The sequence below is a fragment of the Dipodomys merriami genome, unplaced genomic scaffold (genome assembly GCF_024711535.1).
Source record: "Dipodomys merriami isolate MVZ:Mamm:240054 unplaced genomic scaffold, mDipMer1.0.p SCAF_3, whole genome shotgun sequence".
NCBI classification, from domain to species: domain Eukaryota; kingdom Metazoa; phylum Chordata; class Mammalia; order Rodentia; family Heteromyidae; genus Dipodomys; species Dipodomys merriami.
In genome coordinates this window covers 117024513-117048143 of record NW_027204492.1, presented here as the reverse complement: position 1 = coordinate 117048143, position 23631 = coordinate 117024513, and the positions used below count along the sequence as shown (strand labels likewise).

Sequence of the window (23631 nt, the reverse complement as noted above, 5' to 3'; positions counted from 1 at the left end):
GATGGAACCGTGCTCTCACGATGCCTGGCTGTCTGGACGCCCCAGTGGGGGGAGGGTCCCGACCATCTCTTTCGTCTCCTCTTCTGCAAACCTATGAGCGCGCGTGGAACCTGGAGGATGACACTTTTCACGGAGACTAGACTTGTCAACTGTTCCCTGGAGGCGCAGGCAGTCAGGGACAGACCCAGGAGAGCCAACAGAGGCTGCCTCGACACCACCAGCTTTATTGGATCAGCAGGGTTCCTCAAGGTCCTGTAAACGGGCCCTGGCTTCGTGAGCCTGGGTCGCCGGCCACATCAGGGCCCACCTGTTCCCCCCACGCCCACTTCCCCACAGTAGAACACGTGGAGACGTCTGCATGCTTCTGTTTCCACAAGCAGGGAGGAAGACAGTGCTACCGGCATGGAAGTATGGAGAAGCCGCAGCTTCCACTAAATGCCTTCCTTCACTCCCTCTCCACCCCAAGGGATCCCAGCCCAGAGGGTCCTCAGTGTCATGGCTGAGAAACCCTGCCCAGTCCCGCTGAGGAGAAGGCCTTAGACCTCTGAGCTGGAAGTGTGGTTGCTTCCCATGGTGCGGTGCCAGCGCATCTGCAAACCCTCAGCCTGGGGCCGGTTGTGTCTGTAACCCTCCCCACCCCCACCCCCACCCCCCACCGTGCTTGCGGTCTCCCCGTACTTCCCCCCGCTTTCAATCGCGGCTGCATGTGGACACACGAGTCTATGCTGATTTCATCCCTGCTGACATGTGCTGTGGAAGAGATCACATCCTCTTACCCAACCTGACGAAGTCAGCAGTCTTCAGTAGCAAAAACCTTCGAGGGAGGGAGGGACCTAGAGAGTAGGGACCCACGGCACTCTTGCACACGCTGAGATCATTTGGTATTTTATTTTCAATGAGCACACATGTGCCAAAACTGCATGTTCATGGAGGACACTGGCTCAACTGAGGGATGGCAGATTTTCCGACATCGTGGCCATCATCAGTTGGTCCTTTTTGGGCTTGGATTTAACCAGCGCCTGAGACATCTGGGCCATCTCTCTCAGGGCGCAGATTTCATAGATGAACATGGCTGCGGTCGAGACAGACAGGGTGACCGTGAAGATCCCCAGGGGGGGTACATAAGAGAAGTGCTTCATGCACAGCTCTTCTTTTTGGACCGGGAATGTGCTCGTAAATTGGAAGGTGGTTTGGCCATAAAAATCGACAATATGATTCCAGAACACCGCAGTCAGGGTGCAGAAGCTACTCAGCAGAAGAAACAATACGGAAATGTTATAGTGCGACCTCAAGAAATCGGGATACGGAGCCTTAATCCAGCTCACTAAGATGGCCTCCGTGCTGAAGATCAGGACTACCGATTTCATGAAGTTGGCTAGGAGGATGAGATCTCGGCCATACTGAATTTCGGGGGGGATGACCCAGCTTTCGTTGCTGCCGGTGTGCATGGTCACACCGATCAGAGACTCGGTGCCGTTCACCTTCTGGTAGTAATACACTTTCCAGAGCCCGATGAAAACGATCTGGACCTCCTTAGCATCAAATTCCCAGATTCGCCAGTGTCGACTAATTGCTAAGATAATGCCCAAGGCCCAAGTGATGTACGTACAAGCCAGGGCAGCTAACTCCAGCCTTCCTTGCTTCATTTCTGAGACCAAGAAGGTGAATTTGAGGATTCTTGAAGCCACACCGGGAACGCCATAGAAGAAAGGGGTAGAGGAGAAAGCAAGCGTGTGTCATGATTTAGGAATGGAGCACGTACCTCGTGCGAACATGCCCGTCTCTAGCCCATCCTGTCTGAGAGCTCCCTGGAAGCATTCTGTGTGCTTCTGAGTTTCTACCTCGCTCAGGTCAGAGGACAGGAAGCCTTGAAAGCCAAGACTGTGGCCGGAGTATGCATGGAGACGTGCTTGCTAGGCAGGTGCTGAACGCCCACAGCAGCACAGAAAATGGTTTTGGGGTTGCGACAAGATGGTTCAGAAGTTGAAATGTCCATACATCTTGTCCAAGAACACAAAGAGAGAAAGAAAGAAAGAAAGAAAGAAAGAAAGAAAGAAGAAAGAAAGAAAGAAAGAAAGAAAGAAAGAAAGAAAGAGAGAAAGAAAGAGAAAGAAAGAAAGAGACCGAAAGATGTTTCAGAAGTTGAAATGTCGATACATCTTGTCCAAGAACAGAAAGAAAGAAAGAAAGAAAGAGACCAAAAGATGTTTAAGAAGTTGAAATGTTCATATGTCTTGTCCAAGAACAAAAAGAAAGAAAGAAAGAGATGGAAAGAAAGAGACGGAAAGAAAGAAGGAAGGAAGGAAGGAAGTACAGAAATAAAGGAAAAAAGAACCTTACGCCACATTTGAAATAGTCCATAGAAGTTATTGTTTAAAATTACCTGTACATTTTCCGTACGTGGTCGCACATTTTCGAATCAGATGTTCATCAGTGTTGTTCAAGGAAGTATTTTTAGCAGGAAGGGAGAAATGGCTAATTGTCCTGAAAACAGACACAGAGATGAATCACCCGAAAGGAATATCGTTAGGCAGACCTTGGGGCCAGAAGAAAATCTCACAAATCCTGTGTTTTACCAAATATTCATTGAATTCTTATCCTATGCTCTGTGTGAATCAAGCCCTACTGTGAGTCCTCCAGGAAAATTAATGGATCCAGTTGTCGTGACGATCTATGACACCGCGATTATGAGCCCCAGGTCACAGAAGAGGAAAGAGCATACAGAGGCTGAATGCCATGCTCAGGTCAGTAAGTCACACAGAAACAAAGGGCGGGGCTGGGAAGGTGGCTCAGTGGTAGAGCGCTTGCCTTGCATGCCTGAGGCCCTGGGTTCGATTCCCCAGCACCACATAAGCAAAAAGAAAAAAGCCGGAAGTGGCGCTGTGGCTCAAGTGGTAGAGCGCTAGCCTTGAGCTGAAGAGCTGAGGGACAGCGCCCAGGCCCAGAGCTCAAGCCCCATGACCAATAAAAAGAAAGAAGGAAAGAAATTTAATGCCCAGGCCAAGAGTTCAGGCCCCACGACCGGACCAAAAAAAAAAAAAAAAGAAACAAAGGGCAATTCAGGCCCCGGGTGCATGGATGCGCCCCGTGCTTTTGGCTTTCTCAGTATTTGCTGGCTTTATTCACATCAAGAGAGGCTCAACAAATAGGCAAGCCCAAAGTCCATTATGATGTCACCTCTGTTCTAAAGGAATGAAGGTGCTGCTAGGTGCTGGGTACTCAGGCCTGTCATCCTAGCCACTTAGGAGGTGGAGATCTGAGGATCACGGTTTGAAGCCAGCCCAGGCAACAACAGCCATGAAGCTCTGATCTCCAATTAACTACCAAATACTAGCCTGGAGCACAAAGCTATGGGTCTGCGCTCTAGAGGCTTCGAGTCCCAGTACTAGGACGGACACGGACGGACACACACACACACACACACACACACAGAATGACACACACAGAATGACACACACAGAATGACACACACACCACAGAATGACACACACACACACACACACACCACAGAATGACACACACACCCCACAAAATGACACACACACACCCCACAGAATCACACACACCCCACAGAATCATACACACACACACACACCACAGAATCACACACACACCACAGAATCACACACACACACCCCACAGAATCACACACACACCACAGAATCACACACACACACCCCACAGAATCACACACACACCACAGAATCACACACACACACCCCACAGAATCACACACACACACACACCACAGAATGACACACACACACACACCCCCCACAGAATGACACACACACACACACCACAGAATGACACACACACACACCACAGAATCACGCACACACACACACCACAGAATCACACACACACCACAGAAACACACACACACACACCACAGAATGACACACACACCACAGAATCACACACACACACACACCACGGAATGACACACACACACACACCACAGAATCACACACACAACAGAATCACACACACACACACACCATAGAATCATACACATACCACAGAATCACACACACACACCCCACAGAATGACACACACACACACCACAGAATCACACACACACACACACACCACAGAATCACACACATACCACAGAATCACACACACACATACAACAGAATCACACACACACACACACCACAGAATCACACACACAACAGAATCACACACACACACCCACCATAGAATAATACACATACCACAGAATCACACACACACACCCCCCACAGAATCACACACACACACACACCACAGAATCACACACACACACCCCACAGAATCACACACACACCCCACAGAATCACACACACACACACACCACAGAATCACACACACACACCCCACAGAATGACACACACACACACACACCACAGAATAACACACACACAGCACAGAATCACACACACCCCACAGAATGACACACACACACACACACACCACAGAATGAAAGGGCTCAATGGCAGAAATAGAGTAAAAGTACTAGCCTTCCTGAGTCTTCATCTTACCTCAAGTGAGGAGCTTTCAAAGGATGATCCTTTTATCTAAAAAGAAAAAGCAGCGATGTTAGAGGAAAGGGAAGGAGTTAAAAGGCTTTCACACTTGCCGCGGCTCAGCTGGTGGACCTGAGGCTCCTCCATGTGAGCAGGGTGAAACCCCATCACCCCGCAAAGCTGTGTTCGAGGTGGGAAAGGAAGGACCCCCCCGGGCTGGGTGTCTAAGTGCCCAGGTCACCGCTGACTCTCCCCAGACGCAGGCGATCACGCCAGGCGATCACCAGCGGTTTCCAGGCCGAGGGAGGCAGGGAGGGAGGCGCCATCTCACCTGCTACAGGCAGCGGCCGCTCACTGGGAGGGACGCGCAGATGCCGCGATGTGGCTGTGGCGGAGGGAGGCGAGCCCGCTGGCGAGAGGCGGTCAGCTCACTGGCCAGAGGCCGTGACGTGGACCAGCCCCTCTCACACCTCCTCCACGGCGGCCCACCGCGGGCCTTCTGAAGCTGGGCCTGGCAGGCCGGCCTTTCAGTGCCACCCCTGCCCCGCCCTCCACTGTGAGCTCAGCACTGTGAGCCAGGCCTGGTTGCCCTGGCAATGGCTCTGCTGCCTGGCTGGGCACCCGGGCGTGCTCTCTGCCGGCCTGTGGGGCGTGGCTGCTCAGCCATGGCCACTCAGCCCACGCTTCCCATCCCGCTGACCACGTACGCCTTCTGCCCCCCCTGCCCTCCCCCCTGCCCTCCCCCCCAAAGCCAGTCCCAGCGTGCAGCGTTGGAGGAGGCATCGTGTGGAGGCCCGTGTCCAGGTACAGGAACAGGTGTGGGCAGCGGCAGCGTCCGTTTGGGGGGATGCAGTCGTGACACCTGACTTCGCGCCTCTAGGGAAGATAGCGTTGAATCCCTGCGAAAGGAGCTCCTGCCAGTCGGGCCTGGCACGGCAGGCCTGGGGAGCAGCGGGCGCAGGGCCAACAGCAGCCGAGTAGGAAAGCTCCTGCTAGTGTGAGGCCAGGAGCGCTTCAAGGGCAGCGGGTGCGAGCCCGCAAATGCCAGACGGCACACGCGCTGCCGCTCCCTACAACTGACCACCCAAGCAGAGAGAAGGGAGCAGCCGTTCGGGCTCCCGTGCGTGGCGCGTGCCTGTCAGGCGAGCTACCCTGGGGCTGAGACGTGAGGGTGATGGTTTCAAAGCCAGCCTGCGCAGGGAAGTCCGTGAGGCTCCTATCCCAGGGACTGCCCAAACTGCCCCCCAAAAACAAAAGGAAAAAGGGGTCCAAACGGAGGTGTGGCTCAAGGGGTAGAGCGCTGGCTTTGAGCCAAACCATGTCAAATCCAGTAACCAGGCCCCGAGTTCCAGCCTTCAAACTGCCACCAAAACAAAGAAACAAAGAAACATCCCTCAAAACAACACTAAAAAGACCCCAGAACCCTCTGACGGCTTCCTTTGCGTAACACAGAATTCCTCCTAAGCAAGTGATCAGAGATTTGTAGCAACCTTTAAGTGCAATGTACACCCAATGAGCCTGAGACACATGGGGAAAATCCTAAAAATACTTTCAGAAGATATTTTGAAAACCTATGCTATATTGTTGTTTGTTTGTTTGTTTGTCAGTTGTGGAACTCTGGGCCTGGGCACTGTCCCTCAGCTCTTCAGCTCAAGGCGAGTGCTCTATCACTTGAGCCACGGCGTCACTTCCCCTTTTCTGGTGGTTCATCCGAGGTAAGTGCCTCACAGATTTCCTTGCCAGGGCTGGCTTTGAACCGAGATCCTCAGCTCTCAGCCTCCTGAGTAGCTAGGATGACAGGCGGGAGCCACAGGCTCCTGGCTCCTGTATCCTTCTCATCGGGTATTACAAAGCAAGTCAGCATTATGTGTCAGTGTTTGGGAAACGTTTCAGTGTTGCTTAGAGGAAGCACAGATTTCAAAGTGCATCATTTGTATAACTCTGTTTCTCAGGTTTAAAGAAGAAAAGTGAGAGGGAGAGGTTCGAAGTGTGAGAGGTAGAGCAAGGACAGGCAAGGATGGAGAGAAGGAAGGAATGGAGAAGGCGTGGGAGGGAGGGAAGCAGGAAATACAAATACGATGAGGGAGGAAGAAGCGGAAAGATGGAGGAAAGATAAGCAAGCAAAGCAGAACGAGAGGTAGGGGACGCAGAAGGGAAGGAGGACAGAGTGGGACACAGATGAACGCGACAAGGACCAGGCTAGGCATGGGACGGAGAGATGATGGAAGGGGGGGAGGCTGGGAAGAAAGGAAGGAGGCATGGCGGTGGTGAGGGAGGAGGGCAAGGGGGAGGCTGAGAGCGGAGGCGACAGCAGAGGAGCCGCATGGCGGAGAAGAAGGGAAGAAGGGACGGGGCTGGGCAGCGAGGGAGGGAGGCGGGACGCAGAGGTGGGGGAGGCCAAGGCAGGAAGGAGCAGGGCGACAGGGCGGCGGGGGGGGGGGGGGGGGGCGGCTGTGTCGCCTTTCGTTGCACGCAGCCCTGGCCTGTGCCACTCAGCGTGCTGACGTGGGCGCCGCCCGTGCTTACCTGGCGTGCACGCAGAGGGCCCCGCGTGGCGTGTGCGGGCGCGGGGAGAGCCATGGCGGCGACGGTGGGAACCCTGCCATGGCAGCCTCCCGCCCCGGGAGCGTGGCGAGAAGCAGCTCGGGTTTGCAGCAGCCACGCAACGGGGGCAGCCGGGCCCCCCAGGCCGTGCGGCGGGCGCTGCTCATGGGGCGACCCCGTTCTAGCAGCGGAGTTGGGATTTCACCTCATGAAAGCTGCGTCTCCCCGGCCTCGTCACTCACCAGAGAAGGGGGCAGGAGCCGGGACGCCAGCGGTGCTAGGCGAGCGTCGAACCCCGCCGCTCTGTGTGAAAGGGCGGGAATGCGCGTCGTGCAGGGAACGAAGGTCAGCCGCGGCGACGCCCGCCCTGCTACCCGCACCGCCCGGCGAGCGCGCAGAGAAGTGGCTGAGTCTCCTTACCATGCACGAGCCCTGCAGCTGCGGAGTTCTGGCAGCTTCCATGGGTCCCGGGCAGCCGTGCCGCCCGTGCAGCAGCCGTGCGGGGTCCGAGCCGCGCAGGCCGCAGCCTCCCCGCGTGTGCGCCTGCCCTCAGCCGTGGCGCCGAGGCCTAGGCCGCGGAGGCCTGGTTCGCAGGCTGCTGGCGGGCTTTTCCTGGGCCGCGCGTGCGCGCGCCTGGCGGCTGTTCCCGCCCACGAGAGCGCGCGTGCCCACCCTCAACCGAGGCCGCGGCAGACGCGCGCATGCGCACCGGAGGAGGCTGCCAGAGGCGCGTGCAGGACGCACGTGCGAGTGCTCATCTTGCCACGCTTTCATGGCGGCGGCCAAAGCGGCTTGCAGTGCGCGGCGGGCGAGGCCTGCGGGCCCCGGCCGACCTGCCTGCCGCCGGCTTTCCTCCCAGGGCGGCCGCGGCCCCGCGGCGCTGGGGGACATGGCAGGCCCGGGGCGGGCTCCACGCGACGGACGGACGTCGGGGCCGTGGCGGACGGCGTGGGACGGGGCGCTGCGCGGCCTTGCTGGCGGGCGGCGGTGTGAGCGCTCGCGCTGGTCTCGCGTGGCGCGCTGGGCGCGAGACGCGTCGGCCACGGCAGCGCCACAGCCAGCGCCGCCCACGGAAGCTGCGCGGCGCACGCGCAAGCGCAGGCGCAGCAAGGTACTGGCTATACGGTGGAAAGTTCCAGGCTTGGGTTGCCCCTTGTTGCCGGGAAGTGCGGGCGTTCTGAGCAAGCAGCAACATAGTGGCAGAACCCTGGGCTGATCTGAGAAGGACAGCAGTTTCCAACCGAGCCCGCGGTGGCTAAGCAGAGGCCTTGCAGCGTGAATTGGAAGGTTGGAGTGATGGAGGACGCAGCAGGGACCCATGGGAGCTGGGGGAGGGGAGATCAAGCACAAGGAAGTGTGCCCCTCCTGCAGCTTCCTTCACATGAGCCTCAGGCCACTTGCACAATTGATCCATAGCTTGAGATCTTTTCCTGACCATGCCCCTCAATTTGATTTCCCAGGTTTTAGCAATCAGATGGCATTGAGGTAGCTGTGAATCACCTACGAAGGACAGGTGATGGTATGAATGTTTCAAAGGCAAGGATCCTCAACAAATCTTGCAAGGACGTTAAATCTGTATGTGAATGGAGCTCTGCTAGAGCACCCTCGCTGCACATGGTCTGTTGCATTTATGAGGATAGCCCTAGTTCTGTGTGTGTGTGTGTGTGTGTGTGTGTGTGTGTGTGTTTGCCAGCCATGGGGCTTGAACTCAGGACCTGGATACTGTCCCTGAGCTCTTTTGCTCAAGGCAGGGCCCTACCACCTTGAGCCACAGCACCATTTCTGTTTTTTTGATGGTTAATTATAGATAAGAGTCTTACCAGAACTTTTCACCTTGGGCTGGCTTCAAATGTGATTCTCAGATCTCAGCCTCCTGAGTAGCTAGAATGACAGGCATGAGCCACCAGTGCCCAGCAAGACTAGCCTTTGTACCTCGATCTGCATTGTTCTGTGCTTAAAAGAGGTGAACTTGGTGTAGAAAAACCCAGGAAATCAATTTATTTTTCTTGTCACCATCTGGGTGAATCTTGTAAACACATGTTAAGCGATTGAAACCAGATACTACAGGGTACAGAGCCCAGAGCAGATAAATTCATAGAAGCAGAAAATAGGTTGTCAGTCAGCGGGGTTTGCCAGACGACTGAGTACTGGCTGCTAATGCAGGTTTATGTTGTTGGGATGAACATATTCTAAAGGTGATGTGATGACTAAAACCACTGGCCCATAGACTGTAAATAAGGTAATTGTACTTCATGTAGATCACAGCTCAATAAAATGGTTACACATCCAAATAGAAATCAAGATCCACACCATCAGTCTTTTTTATTTTTTTAAGATATAACCTGCAACTTTTTTTTTCCAGACTAGGTATTGTGTTTTTGCCTTGTCCTGCCTCAGACCATAATCCTTCTACCTGCATCCCATATGCTCCCCAACAGCTGGATTACAGGTATATATCATCACTCGTACCTTATTTTGTTTAAATAGAGGGGTGCTCACTAACTTCTTGTCAGGGCTGGCATCCCTCCAAAAAGTGTTCATCTCCGCCCAAATAGCTGGGGTGACAAATGTGAACGACCTATCCTTCCCCCCCCCCGAATCAAATGATTGTGCGTGGGGGTTACAATTTAACATGTCCATTGGAGTGTCCAGTGCTTCTTGTTTGTCTTCTTTTATAGTGCTGAGCATGGAATGGGCGGCGTCCCACTTGCTAGGTATGTACTCAGCTCGGGGCGCAGCCCAGCTTCTGTTCTTTCAAACCGTATCTCATTTTATTTTTTCTATTATCTTCCCCCTTCCTCCTTCCCTCCTTCTACTTTCCTTCCTTCCTTTGGTACAGGGATGGGTTCTGGGGCCCGAGTATGCTAAGATGCTCTACCACTGAGCTCATTCCCATCCCTAGAGCAAGAGCTCCGGGAATCATACAGCCTGTGCAAGCCAGATAATTTAAGGAGCACTTCATTGGTCAAGCTGTACTCTTAGCACTTGGGAAATTGAAGCAGAAGGGTCTGGAGTTGGAAGGTAGCCTAAGGTACACAGCAAACTCCTGTCTCAGTAAGGTGTATGTATGTATGAAAATACCATAGTAAGACTCATTGTTTCACATAATTGTAAGACAGAGGCCCGACCGCAGGGATTCTAATAGGTCACGTTCTGTCACTTGCCCCGATACACCAACTAAAGAGAAGTGTCATGATAAAGGTTGGAGAAAGGAGATTTATTACACAACACAGCTCATCCTTGAGGGGTGCACACGAGAGCTTTAGGTTTAAACAGAGGGAGAATGGAGGCAGGGGTAGAGAAGTATGAAGAGTTACACAGATCTGGTTACAGTGTGGCCTGGTTGACCGTTCCCTGGGTCCGGGTTCTGCTAGAGGTTCTTGAGCAGCTTTATTGCTACCAGCACCTAAGGAGAGCGTCTGCGTTCCCGGACATGATTGCTTCTGCTCCAGGGTGCAGTTCCGCAGCAGCAATTGTACTCCTCTTGTGAGTGGTCCGCCCTGCGGCCTTCGCTATTCCTTCCCTTACGGGTCAACGTCGTAGTCCGTTTTCATGAAGATTTTGCCAGTCCATCTTATCCTTCTTGGAACCCAAGGCGATGCCATGACAGTGATCCAAAGAAGAGGGAAAAGAACACAATGGACATGGAATGCCATTCTTTTTTTTTTCTTTGACCTCTCCTGAGTCACTGGTGTTTGGCTTCAGCCATTTCAAAGTTATACATTTAATAGACGCTAATACAGAAAATTCAGCCAGGTGCTGATGGCTCAGACCTGTCATCCTAGCTACTCAGGAGGCTGAGATCTGAGGATCACTGTTTAAAGTCAGTCCAGGAAAGGAAAGTCAATAAAACTCTTTTCTCCAATAAACCACCAAAACCCAGAAATGGAGCTGTGGCTCAAGTGGTAGAGAGCCAGCCTTGAGCAAAAAGGCTAAGGGACAGTGCCCAGGCCCTGAGTTCAAGCCCTAGTACTGGCAAAAAATGATAATAATAATAATAATAAAGAGTAGTGTTTTTCATTGTCTATAAAGTTCATATGCAAAGTAAAGCTCTGTAAACAAATATTGATCCCTTATTAGTGACATGCTTGTTGCAACATTTGTCTGAATAACGATGAGATAGAAATGGATTAAATACTGTGATGAGAATGTAGGTATTTTCAAGGGGCTGGGAAGGTGGCTCAGTGGTAGAGCGCTTGCCTTGCATGCTTGAGGCCCTGGGTTCGATTTCTCAGCACCACATAAGCAAAAAGAAAAAAAAGCCGGAAGTGGCGCTGTGGCTCAAGTGGTAGAGTGCTAGCCTTGAGCTGAAGAGCTGAGGGATAGCACTCAGGCCCAGAGTTCAGGCTCCACAACCGGACCCAAAAAAAAAAAAAGAGAATGTAGGTATTTTCAGTAATTTTTCATACATTTACATTAATCAAGTCTCTTGTTGCTGTTCTTTTGTGTTTTTGTTATTTATTTGTTGTTTTTTGGTCTATTTCTGCTTTTCTGGTGGCTAATTAAAGACGAGAGTCTCACGGACTTTCCTGCCTGCCCTGGCTGGCTTTGAACCGTGATCCTCTGATCTCAGCCTCCTGAGTAGCTAGGATTACAGGCATAAGCCTGCAGCACACGGCTTGTTTATTTATTTATTTAGTTATTTTGGTCAGTCATGGGGCTTGAACTCTGGGCCTGGGTGCTGTCCCTGAGCTCTTCAGCTCAAGGCTAGTGCTCTACCACTTGAGCCACAGCGCCACTTCCAGTTTTCTAGTGGTTCATTGGAGATAAGAGTCTCATGGACTTTCCTGCCTGGTGGCTTTGAACTGTGATCCTCAGATCTCAGCCTCCTGAGTAGCTAGGATGACAGGCGTGAGCCACGAGCCCCAGCTTGTTTATTTCTCTTTGAGGTAAGGTTTTGCTGTGTGGCCCAGGCTGGCCCTCCACTGATTATCCTCCTGCCTTAGCCTTCAGAGTGCTGGCACCGCAGGCATGCACTACCATGTCCAAAGTATTTTTTTTCTTTTGGTCGGTCATGGGGCTCGAACTCTGGATCTGGGCCCTGTCCCTCAGCTCTTCAGCTCAAGGCCGGCGCTCTACCACTTGAGCCACAGCACCACTTCTGGTTTTCTGGTGGTTAATTGGAGATTAATTTCCCGGACTTTCCTGCCTGGGCTGGCTTTGAACTGTGTTCCTCAGATCTCAGCCTCTTGAGTAGCTAGGATGACTGGCATTTTTTTCTGTGTTTTAAAAATCAGGTCTGCCGGGTGCCAGTGGTGCCAATTAATCACAGAAAAAGCTGGACGTGGCACTGTGGCTCCAGTGGTAAAGTGCTAGCCTTGAGCAAAAGGAGTCCAGGGACAGTGCCCAGACCCAGACCTCAAACCCTAGGACTGGCAAAACAAAACCAAACCAAAAACAACAGACAGGTCCACGTGCTACTTTTTATACTATTACATCCACCCACCCAGTAGCACCATTTCCCCAGCTGCTTCTGCTTGCCATGACCTTAGCGCTGAGCAGCTGTGGAGCTCCTTAGCGCTGCATCCCAGAGCTGATGAATCCACGTTGCTCTCTCACAGGATGAGCAGCCAAGCGGAGGCTCTGTTCTCCTTTCGCTTGTGTAGCACCCCGCATTCTTCCTCCTTGTCCATGCACAGGTGCTTCTCTAACTAGAGTTTCTAGTCTCTAGTTTGTGTTAGTTATTCTTAAAATATAACTGATCTTTGCCCATAAACTGAAAAGTGAAATTTACTAATTTTACTGCATAATGATTTTTAAGTCTTTGGATAGCAAAACAGACAAAGCATAAGGAAGGAATTACAAAATGCCAACTGAAACATGTAACTGTTGCAACGTGACAAAGGGCGTATTTACCTCAGTACTGCAGGGTTCAAAAATTGAAAGTTTAAAATATAAGAGGAAGATGAAGGGCTGGGAAGGTGGCTCAGTGGTAGAGCGCTTGCCTTGCATGCATGAGGCCCTGGGTTCAATTCCTCTAGCACCACATAAGCAGAAAAAGCCAGAAGTAGCGCTGTGGCTCAAGTGGTAGAGTGCTAGCCTTGAGCTGAAGAGCTGAGGGACAGCGCCCAGGCTGAGTTCAGGCCCCATTACCGACAAAAAAAAAAGAGGAAGATGAATTCAATAAAAAAAAAAAAGCTGAGGTACCCAACAGGATCCAAAGAAGCCTAAATTAACAATCTCTCTCATAGCCACACATACTCAGCCCGTTGCCGGCGACTCACGCCTGTAACCCTAGCTAGTCAGGAGGCTGAGAGGTGAGGATCATGGTTTGAAGTCACTTGGGGCAGGAAAACTGATGAGACTCTTGTCTCCAACTAACTACCAAAAACACTGGAAGTGGTTCTGTGGCTCAGAGTGGTAAAGTGCCAGCCTTGAGCAAAAAAGAGCTCAGAGACAGGATTGAGACCCCAAACTCAAGCCCCATGAGAGAAAAAAAAAGGACACACTCAAACAATAACAGCATAGCATTTTCTACCTCTTGCAAATTGGCAAGAATTAGGTGGCTAAGTTGCATGATGCCTGGTGGGTAGAGGTAGGGGTGGGGAAATGTGTGCGCAAGCATTGTTGGAAAGGTAGACAGTGTTGTAACTTTCTGAAGGACCCTTTATCAGTATCAGTTGACTTTAGAAAGGCAAGTAGTCATTGAACAAGACCTTGTCTATGATTTGCACTATATGAATATTTAGGTACTTTTGCCATTTTTTCTATATGAAGATATTTTTATAATAGTAAAAAATTAATTTAAGGGCTGGGAAGGTGGCTCAGTGGTAGAGCACTCGCCTTGCATGCTCGAGGCCCTGGGTTTGATTCCTCAGCACCACATAAGAAAAAAGCCAGAAGTGGCGCTGTGGCTCAAGTGGTAGAGCGCTAGCCTTGAGCTGAAGAGCTGAGGGACAGCGCCCAGGCCCAGAGTTCAGGCCCCACAACCGGACCAAAAAAAAAAATTAATTTAAACCAACCACAGTAGCTGAACACGATTGAACTACTAGCAATTTGTGTGAACAAAGAAAACAAAGCAAGAATCAAGTATTAGAACAGGTCCAAGATTAGCACTCGAATAATAGAAAAGTTGACTTAATATTGAGAGAAATATAACACCCTAATATTGACATACCCTGCCTAGGAACTCAGAGCCTTGAGTTGTGGCTGAAGTGAAATTATGGGTTGGTTTTTCTCGTATTTTCTTTAGTGGGACAGAATTTCACCATGTATCCACAGCTGACCTCAAACTCCATCAAGATCCTCCGGCCTCAGCCTCCCAGGTGAGGGGATTCTTCACACTCCGGGAGTGTGTGCCACCACTCTGCTCATTTTGAATTTCATTCTACTTTTATAAGTTTTCTAAATTTTGTGTATGAGCATATGCTAATTTTATGTATGAACATGTGCTAATTTTATGTATGAGCATGTGCTAATTTTTAGTTATAAAAGATATGTAATACCTTTATCACTATATAAAATCCTAATCTGCAGTCTAACTCTCCAGTCATAAAGCTTTCTTCCACATTTCCACAAGATGGCACCATAAGTACAGCAAATACTGTCATAGTCATAGCAAAAAAAAAAAAAAAAAAAAAAAAGTTTTAGTTCTTGCACATTTGTCCACTCGATGGCAGCATAAACACAGCAAATACACTATTCACACAGTATATTTAAAAAAAGTCTGCATTCATAAAGCATTCTCTTTCTCCACACGAGGGCAGCATAAATACATCAAACAGTAGCAGAAAATACTCAGTATTTCATCTGAAATTGAATGTTGCCATTAATTGCTCAGTTTAATTTAGACAAATTACTTTCACAAATTATTAGATTCATCACTTTTATGTGATTAAACAACTAAACTATTTAATTCTTTGCACATTGGTATATAGGAGAAAACCACATGACACCTAACATGACAACAATATACATGTGTAGTCAAGGTTAACAGTCTGAATTATCTTTATATTTATAGATATGCGATTTGGAGGGGAAGCTACATCTATTTTTTGTCTTTTAGATTTGTGTTTTATGGTACAGATGCGGCGCACGGGGTTGCATTTACACGAGGAAGGCATATTTCTTGTTGAGCCTGGTTGCCTTCTCCATTGTTCTCCCACTATTCCTTCCCTCCCCCTCCTCCCCCGCAAGGAAGTTGTAAGGTTCATTATTATTCACACATACCTTTTTTTTCTAATTTTCCCTTTTTTATCTAATGTGTCTTGAGTATTTTTCCCTTAATCTTTGATAGAATGTTTCTTTGTCTTTTTGTTTTTGTTTTTGTTTTTTTTGGTCAATCACGAGTCTTGAACTCAGGGCCTGGGTGCTGTCTGTGACCTATTTGTGTTCAAGGCTAGCACTCTACCACTTTGAGCCACAGCTCCACTTCTGGTTTTCTGGTGGTTCACTGGAAATGAGAGTCTCACAAACTTTCCTGCCCTGACTGACTTTGAACCGCGATCCTCAGATCTCAGCCTCCTGAGTAGCTAGGATTACAGGTGTGAGCCACCAACACCCAGCTTTGATAGAGTGGCTTTTTTTTTGTTTTTTGTTTTTGTTTTTTTAAGATTCACGATGTTCATCCTGTGGGTTCACTGTGACTTGTTTCACTATTTAAGTTAGTTATTTAGGCTGTTTAGCTGCTTTAAATTATAAGTTATTTCCCATAGACAAAAAGACACGGAGAAAAGTAATATAACCATCCAGTTAAATACTTTACAGATTACATAACATGTTTAATTTTTGCCATCTTTGCTTCAGACTTATAGGCAGTGCTGGGGTTGAACTCAGAGCTTTGCATTTTCTGGACAAGTTCATTCCCACTTGAAGCATACCCCCAAGTATGCTCCAAATATATTTTATCAGTTGTATAAAGAGATTTTATTATGATATTTACATACATACATACATACTTGATCAAATTCACCTCCATTATATTACTCTTTCTTAGCCCTCTTTTTTGTGTTTACTTATTTAATTTACTTTATTGTTGCATTAAAACTGATGTACAGAGGGATTACAATTATATGAGTCAGGAATTGAGTACATTTCCTTTTGTGCTCTCTCCCAGATATCTTTAACATCTAATAGTTTTCAAGTACAGTTGAAGGGTTCTTCCATTTAGTTTAGTCCTATTCTTCCATTCCAAAATGAATTTTTAATCTGAAATTATTGCGCATTCTTTTCTGTCCTTGAGCTCCAACTTTAACAAGAAAATCATAAACTATAAATAATATAACTGGTTCTGAATTTTGTAACTGTTCCTATAAATATAATCATAAATGATACTCTTTATTAACATTATGACTGGAAACCAGATTCATGTTAGGTCATTCTAGATAATCTTGACTGTTTCAAGATACAGAGAATCAATACTGTGTCATTTGTTAATACACTCTCTTATTGATAAACACTTATTGTTTCCAATGATTGGGTAGCAGTGCTGCTGTCATAGGCAGGTATATATAGATGAGTAAGGCTAGGAGGCACTGCATACACGAAACACTCAGACAGCAAGATTCCTAGAGGAGGTGTGGCTGATTTAAAACCACCAGTAGGCATTGATGGCTCATGCCTGCAATCCTAGCTACTCAGAAGGCTGAGATCTGAGAATCACGGTTCAAAAACAGCTCATCGCCCCATTCCTAAGGAAATAGCAAGACTTGGGAAAAAGTATATTAAGTGAAGTAAGCCAGACCCAAAGAAACACAGGCTACATGGTTTCCCTCATTTGTAATAACTAGAATTTGTCTAGGATATTCTTATCAAAGGATCATAATAGCTCAAGCTGTGTGCATATGACTATCTAAAATGATACTTTTTTTAAGTGTACTGTTTTCAGTTATTTCTTTCTTTTCTTTCTATTTTTTCCCCTTTGGTCTATCACTGTTGTCACTTCTTTTTAAATTTCTGTACCCTTTGTCTTATATATAAGTTTTTTTCTGATTTGGGGAAAGGAAGAGGAAGCACAGAAACAGTGGGACAAAGGGTGAACCAACAGCAGCGCTCCGCACCATACACTATACACTGTACACTGTACACTATACACTATACACTGTACACTGTACACTGTACACTATACACTATACACTATACACTGTGTTGGAAATGAACTTTATAACTGGGGGGGAGTTGGAAGGGGTAAATGGGAGAAAATGAGGGAGGGGGTAATACTGTTCAAAAAGAAATGTACTCATTACCTTATGTATATAACTAACCCCTCTGCATATCACCTTTATAATAAAAAAAAAGAGCAAAACCAGCTCAGGCAGAAAAGTTAACAAGACTCTTCAATTAACCACCAAAAAGCTAGACATGGAGACATGGCTCACGTGGTTGAATGCCAGCCTCTAGTGAAAAAGCTAAGGGACAGTGCCCCAGTATTAGCATAAAAATTAAATAAATTATGAATCGCCTCAACCTCCTAGAAACCACCAAGGTACAGCCCCCAACTCCTCCAATTTGCCATGAAGCCAGCAGTAAGTGCCTCATCTCCTCCCTCCTAGCCGCTGCCGTGTGATATGGCGCTTGGCTTTTAGCATCTTGAAGTTAAGCTTCTACTGCATCTTTATCAGCAAGGTTCATCTTAGGTGGATTTCCTGCAGTCACTGCTTATATCTGGTTGGTCTATTGTTCTTTTTTAAGCTTAATGCTAGGGATAAACCCAGGGCCTTGTTGCTTGCTGGGCAAGGGCTCTAGCACCGAGCCCCACCCTCAGCCTCTGTGCGGATTGAATAGACTCGTCATTTTTCTACAGTTCCAATTAGAGCAAATCTCTCTTCTTTTCTGTTGTGGTGCTGGGCATCACGGAGCTTCTCCACCGCGCCCCCCCCCCCCCCAGCCCTAGATCCAAGTCACTAGAGGACGCTTGTGGCCTGTGTAGGCCAGACAATTGAAGAAGAATTTGACCAAGTGAACCTTTAATCCCTTCACTCCAGAGGCTTAAGCAGAGTGTTCCAGGCTGACCTGGGTTAGTAGCTAGATCTGGTCTCAAAAAGCCAAACAATAATTGACAACGACCAAAAAGAAGAACATGGAGATATTCATTTTAAAAGACTTGAGCAGGTTATGGGCAGCTAGGGAGAGCTTGTTCTGTACTTAAAAATGCAAACAGTAATCCTTGCTCTGTGCCTCATGTCTGAAACCAGGAGCTAAGGGGTGATCATTCTCCCAAGGTTTCTCAGCATTTTTTTGAGTTGGTTATGGGTCTTGAACTCTGGGCCTGGGTGCTTATCCCTGAACTCCTCAGCTCAAGGCTAGTGCTCTACCACTTGAGCCACAGCACCACTTCCAGTTTTCTGGTGGTTTATTGGAGATAAGTATCTCATGGACTTTCCTACCACCAGGCTGGGTCCCCCCACCCTCCCACATTTTAAAAATTGCTATTGTACATCATGTGATATACAGATGGGTTCCAGTTACATGAGTCAGATAAAGAGTACATTTCTAAGCAGGGCGCTGGTGGCTCACACCTGTAATCCTAGCTACTCAGGAGGCTCAGATCTGAGGATCATGGTTTAAAGCCAGCCCATGCAGCAAAGTCGGTGAGACTTTTTTTTTGGGGGGGGGGGGTCTGGTTGTGGGGTCTGAACTCTGGGCCTGGGCGCTGTCCCTCAGCTCTTCAGCTCAAGGCTAGTGCTCTTCACTGAGACTTTTATCTCCAATAAACTTCCAAAAAAACAAAAGAACTGGAGCTGTGGCTCAAGTGGTACAGTGGTAGCCTTTATCTGAAGAGTACAGGGAGAGCGCCCAGGCCCAGAGTTCAAGCCCCTTGACCAACAACAACAAAAAAAAGTACATTTCTTTTTGAACATTGTCACCCTTCCCCTGGCTCTCTCCCCTTCCCCCATCCCCACCCACGAGCTATATAGTTCCTTTTTAACACAGCATCTAGCGAGTATCTGCTGCATTCCTTCACCCATCCTCCTCCCACCTCTGTGTCCCCCCTCATGCTCCCAAAGACAGATAAATGAACAAATAAGACAAAAGGAAAAGAAAGCAAAAACATCAACGAAGAAAAAACAACTTCTTGTCTCCATGATTTCCATAAATATTATTTAATGTGATCAGATGCACACAGGTATCCCGCCCCAAGTATCTCTCCTAAGAGTGTCTTCCTTGGTTTCACTGTGTGTGAATGCCCAGGGGCCTGGGTACTTTATCATGTTTAAAGCAAAGGGGTCCGTCCACAAGCTTCATGCCTGTTGATTGGAGAGCAATTCATTGCCTTGGGAGCTACAGAGAGCAGCCTCTTAAAGATAGGGAACTTGTCTTCACAGGCAGTCTAAGGTTCCAAAACCTCCCCCTTCCTGTCCTGGGAGCCCCGGCTCACCTTCCAACCCAGGGACCCTTTCCCCGTCTGCCCTCAGGCGTTAGTGGCATTCCAGATACTGTACTGTCTCCCTGGAGGAGAGGATGGGCAGCCCAGATAACCACTCGGCATCCTGATCCCAGGGGTCCCTTCCTGTGGTGCAACCCAGGCAAGTGCAGACAAATGCCTGGCCGTCGGGGTAAGGCCTGTGGGAATTGGGGTATGGGGCATGAAATCACTTGGGCTGCTGATCTGGGTTGTGACTACAGAATTTTGGGGTATTTGTGTTAAGATACATATGGAAAGCTGGGGTATATCGTCAGCCAGGAGGAGAAAAATCTCAGTCCATTCACAGGGTCTGACTTCATGGAATGAAGAGAGCAGGAAGTGAACCCAATATCAACAAGAGGTGGGCTGGGGTGGAGGGGCAAAGGTTGCTTTGAGCTCTTTTTTTTTTAGGTCAGTTGTGGGGCTTGAACTCAGGGCCTGGGCGCTATGCCTGAGCTCTTTTGCTCAAGGCTAGTGCTCTACCACTTTGAGCCATAGCACCACTTTCGGTTTTCTGGTGGTTAATTGGAGAGAAGAGTCTCATGGAGGGCTGGGAAGGTGGCTCAGTGGTAGAGTGCTTGCCTTGCATGCCTGAGGCCCTGGGTTTGACTCCTCAGCACCACATAAGCAAAAAGAAAAAAGCCAGAAGTGGCGCTTTGGCTCAAGTGGTAGAGCGCTAGCCTTGAGCTGAAGAGCTGAGGAATGGCGCCCAGGCCCAGAGTTCAGGCCCCACGACCGGACCCCACCCCTCTCCCCCCCAAAAAAAAAGAGTCTTATGGACTTTCTTGCTCAGGCTGGCTTTGAACCGTGATCCTCGGATCTCAGGTTCCTGAGTAGCTAGGATAACAAGTGTGAGCCATCAGGACCTGGCCTGACCTTATTTCTATCCTCATTTTATACATTTTTATACCAAAGAAAACAGTGGTTATGGCTAGAAGGAAAGGGGAAAGGGGACATGTTGGTTGAAGGGTACAAAGTTTCATTTATGCCACAATAAATTGGAGAAATCTAACACATACTGTACTATGTCCTTAAAATTTGCAGAGAGTCGATTTGAACTGATTTCATCACAAAGAATAAAAAAGAGGGGGCTGGGAAGGTAGTGGTAGAGTGCTTGCCTAAAGCATGCACAGAGCCCTGGGTTCAATTCCTCAATACCGCATACACAGAAAAGGCTGGAAGTAGCGCTGTGGCTCAAGTGGTAGAGCGCTAGCCTTGAGCAAAAGAAGCTCAGGGACAGTGCCCAGACCCTGAGTTCAAGCCCCAGGACTGGCAAAAAATAAAAAAAGAGGAAACTATATGAGAGGATGCATATTTAAGTAACCTAATTGTGGCAGTGATTGCACAATATATATATTAAATCTCCAATCTTAAAGTTGTATTCCTTAAATGTATACAATGAAATTGTTTTCCAATTTTAGAAAGGTTTTAAAACTCGCCCCACTTTTTTTTTTTCATTTTCATTGGGGACCACATTAGGACTGATTTAGTTGCAAAATGAGTTAGAGATGTTATGAGGAAGAGCAAAGTCTAGCCTGTTTTAGAAATCCCAGATTTAAAAACTTCAGTGGCTGCCAGGTGCCTGTGGCTCATGCCGGTAACCCTAGCTACTCAGGAGGCTGAGAGCTGAGGATCCTGCTTAACCACCAAAAAGCCTAAAGTGGAACTGTGGCTCAAATAAGTGGTAGAAAGCCAGCTTTGACTAACCAAGCTCACAGCCCGTAACCAGGCCCTGAATTTAAGCCCCAGTACCAGTACACACACTAAAGTACAGAACTCAAAGTAACTCTGACGAACATTCCAGATCTAAATGTCCCTTGGTTCTAAACTGCCATTTCGTGATTCAGGTCCCATCTTATTTCGCTCCCACCCGTTCCCTAGGATGGTGCTCTGCTCTCTAGTTCAATAGGGTGCGGTGAGCATTCATGTCTGCGTGGCCACAAGTTAAAACAAAATGAAACAAATGGACAATTCTTACTTCGGTGTCCTCTCTACAACTTTGGCGCTAAGAAATGAACCTCCGTGTGTTAAAAGAAGGGGGTGTGGATTTTGGTGACACCTGCCAGTTCTTTCAGCTGGGATCCAGCACTTGAAAAGACTTCACAAACACTCAACCTCTGCGGTATAGCCCAGCGCTTTGTTGTTGTTGTTGCTTTTAGGCAATGTCTCAATATGTAGTTCAGACTGGTCTTGATATTGATATCCTCCTGCTTCAGCCCCGTGAGGACCAGGATTACAAATGTGTGCTACTACAGCTAGCATATTCTTCATACTTGGACTCATTTCAGTTCCATTTCCCCTTAATGTGCTTCTTAATGTTTTCTAAATTGTTCTGTTTAAAATAATATGCTTCATATGCCTTTTAACATTATTCTATTTTGATAGGTATGTTCTCATATCTAAAAGTTCATGATTCTCTCCTGTACTTTCTTCTTTTGAATATTTTCTTTTTCATTTCCTTATTTTCCCAAATTCACTTTAAGCTAGCTTATCTGTTATGATAGGCATTGTCATCCTATTGGAGATTTTGTCAATTTTATAGGCTCATTTGGGAATTTCCTACTCAAGTTCTTCTATCTCCTCGAGACCTCTGTGTTTTTTCTAGTTTCTTCTTTTCATTTGTTAATAAAAAAAAAACAGATTTTGCTGATTTTCTTTAGTTATTGTATGCTGGTTTCTCTGAGTATAACATTTGAAAGAATTGAGTCCTCAGCTGATTGATAGAAGACACTATTTCACAGTTTTCTGATTTTTTTCTCTTGCTGGTGTGATTCCTGTTTGTAAAAGTACTACATGATTTCCTCTGCAGGCAATTTTTCTCTTGGCTATTGTATTCTGAAGGTTGAATATGACATGGACAAGTGTAAATTTGGTTTGGTTCATCTGCTCTGAGAATTCATGGTTTTCATTAGCACCAGAAAATTTTCAGCTACTTCCACATTCTGTTTCCTCCTTCAGAATGTACTGGACATGTGTCAGAACCTCTTACTTTATCATTTATGTCTCATAGGCTTCCTTTTTTTCTCACTTTTAATCTCTCTGTAGTACATTCATGATAATTTTCTTAAATCTTTTTTTCAGTTCACAAATTTTCTCTTCAGCTCTCTAACCCATTCTCTGAGTTGATTTCAATGACAGTTTCAACTTAGAGATCCTCTTTTGTCCTGGCTGATTTTCTCCTTACTGTTTTGTTGTAGTGCCTTGTTATTTTATTATAGTTTCCATGCCTTCTCTTCTGCTTATAAACAATTGAAACCATTTACTTGATGGTCTGTCTCAAATAGTTTTACTGCCCTCATTTCTCAAGCCATAAAGAGTACCATGTGACTCTGCTGGGAGAGCTTTCTCACTTTCAGCAGGATGATTCTACCGGAGAAGCCCTGTGTGCCCTGGGTCAGAGAAGAACCCTGTAGAGTAGATTGCCTTTATTTCTGTCAGACACACCAGGGGCTGGGCTGGGGCCAGTTTTTCCCTTAATTTCTCACCATGGAATTTCCCTGCCCCCAGGAAAATGTACTTTCTTATACTGCAAGTGTGTCACATGGGCTCAAAGTTTTCTTTTCTCAGAGTATTGTTTTCAGCTCCCTCCCTCAGAGAACCCACAAGAAGTAAAATTTGTTTTTCTTGCCTGGGAAGATGAGATGGAGGCAGTGGGTGATGTCCAGCTTTCAAGATCCCAGTTCTAACCTCCTTCTTGGGGCAGGGGTCAATGTCATAGCTTTTATTCCTATGCTGGTGTTACCACCTCAGCCCCTACAGGGAGGGTCCATGACCAAGAAAAGAGATCTATCTTCCTACTAGCCTGTGTATTAAATAGTTGTGTCATATTTTATATAGTGTGTCTGTGTGTTGGGAGAAATATGGGGGGCTTGGGATGCATTACATCAAGCTGCCCATTTGCCAAATCTGGAAGTTGGAGTCTGTTTTCAATTTTTCAATACTATAAATAATTCTATGATGAATATCTTTGCCCATTAATCTTTATGCACATCTCTAGTTATTTTCTTTGGATAAATGCCTAGAAATGGTCAGTATGAAAATTTTAAGGTGTTTGATATATGTGTGTGTATACATATATAATGCCCAATTGCAACCCCAAAGAATGCATTATTTCATATTCCTCAAGAATTCTTATTCTCCTATGCCCTGGCCAACATTTGATAAAGAATATAATGTGAAAACTGTCCTCTGAACTATTTGTAACTGGTAAGAAAAATAATCAAGAGAAAAAT

The 23631-nt window shown here is 47.5% G+C and overlaps 1 protein-coding gene and 1 long non-coding RNA gene across 2 annotated transcripts in view; one reads left to right on the top strand and one right to left on the bottom strand.

Moving 5' to 3' along the window:
- The window catches only part of LOC138839725 (uncharacterized), a 29051-nt gene extending 14730 nt beyond the window's left edge, over positions 1-14321 (top strand). Inside the window, exons 3-6 of the long non-coding RNA XR_011376015.1 lie at positions 6120-6227; positions 9419-9505; positions 9735-9770; positions 14249-14321. This is a non-coding gene — a long non-coding RNA (uncharacterized lncRNA). The remainder of the gene's footprint in view (positions 1-6119; positions 6228-9418; positions 9506-9734; positions 9771-14248) is intronic.
- LOC138839724 (uncharacterized) lies at positions 856-5032 on the bottom strand. The gene is made up of 4 exons (XM_070039302.1): positions 4844-5032; positions 4528-4563; positions 2384-2484; positions 856-1677 (listed from the first exon to the last, which is right to left on the bottom strand). Exons 3-4 carry the CDS (start codon positions 2410-2412, stop codon positions 942-944), a joined length of 765 nt encoding a protein of 254 aa, XP_069895403.1. The 5' UTR covers positions 2413-2484; positions 4528-4563; positions 4844-5032; the 3' UTR covers positions 856-941.
- Positions 14322-23631: the final 9310 nt, after the last annotated feature.

What these genes read in the sequence shown, in the direction of transcription:
- LOC138839724 (XM_070039302.1), bottom strand. Translation starts at nt 2,412, where the DNA reads ATGTGCGACCACGTACGGAAAATGTACAG. An exon ending in CACGTACGGAAAATGTACAG is followed by an intron (nt 1,678 to 2,383) that starts GTAATTTTAAAC and finishes TGTGGCTTCAAG; the next exon opens with AATCCTCAAATTCACCTTCT.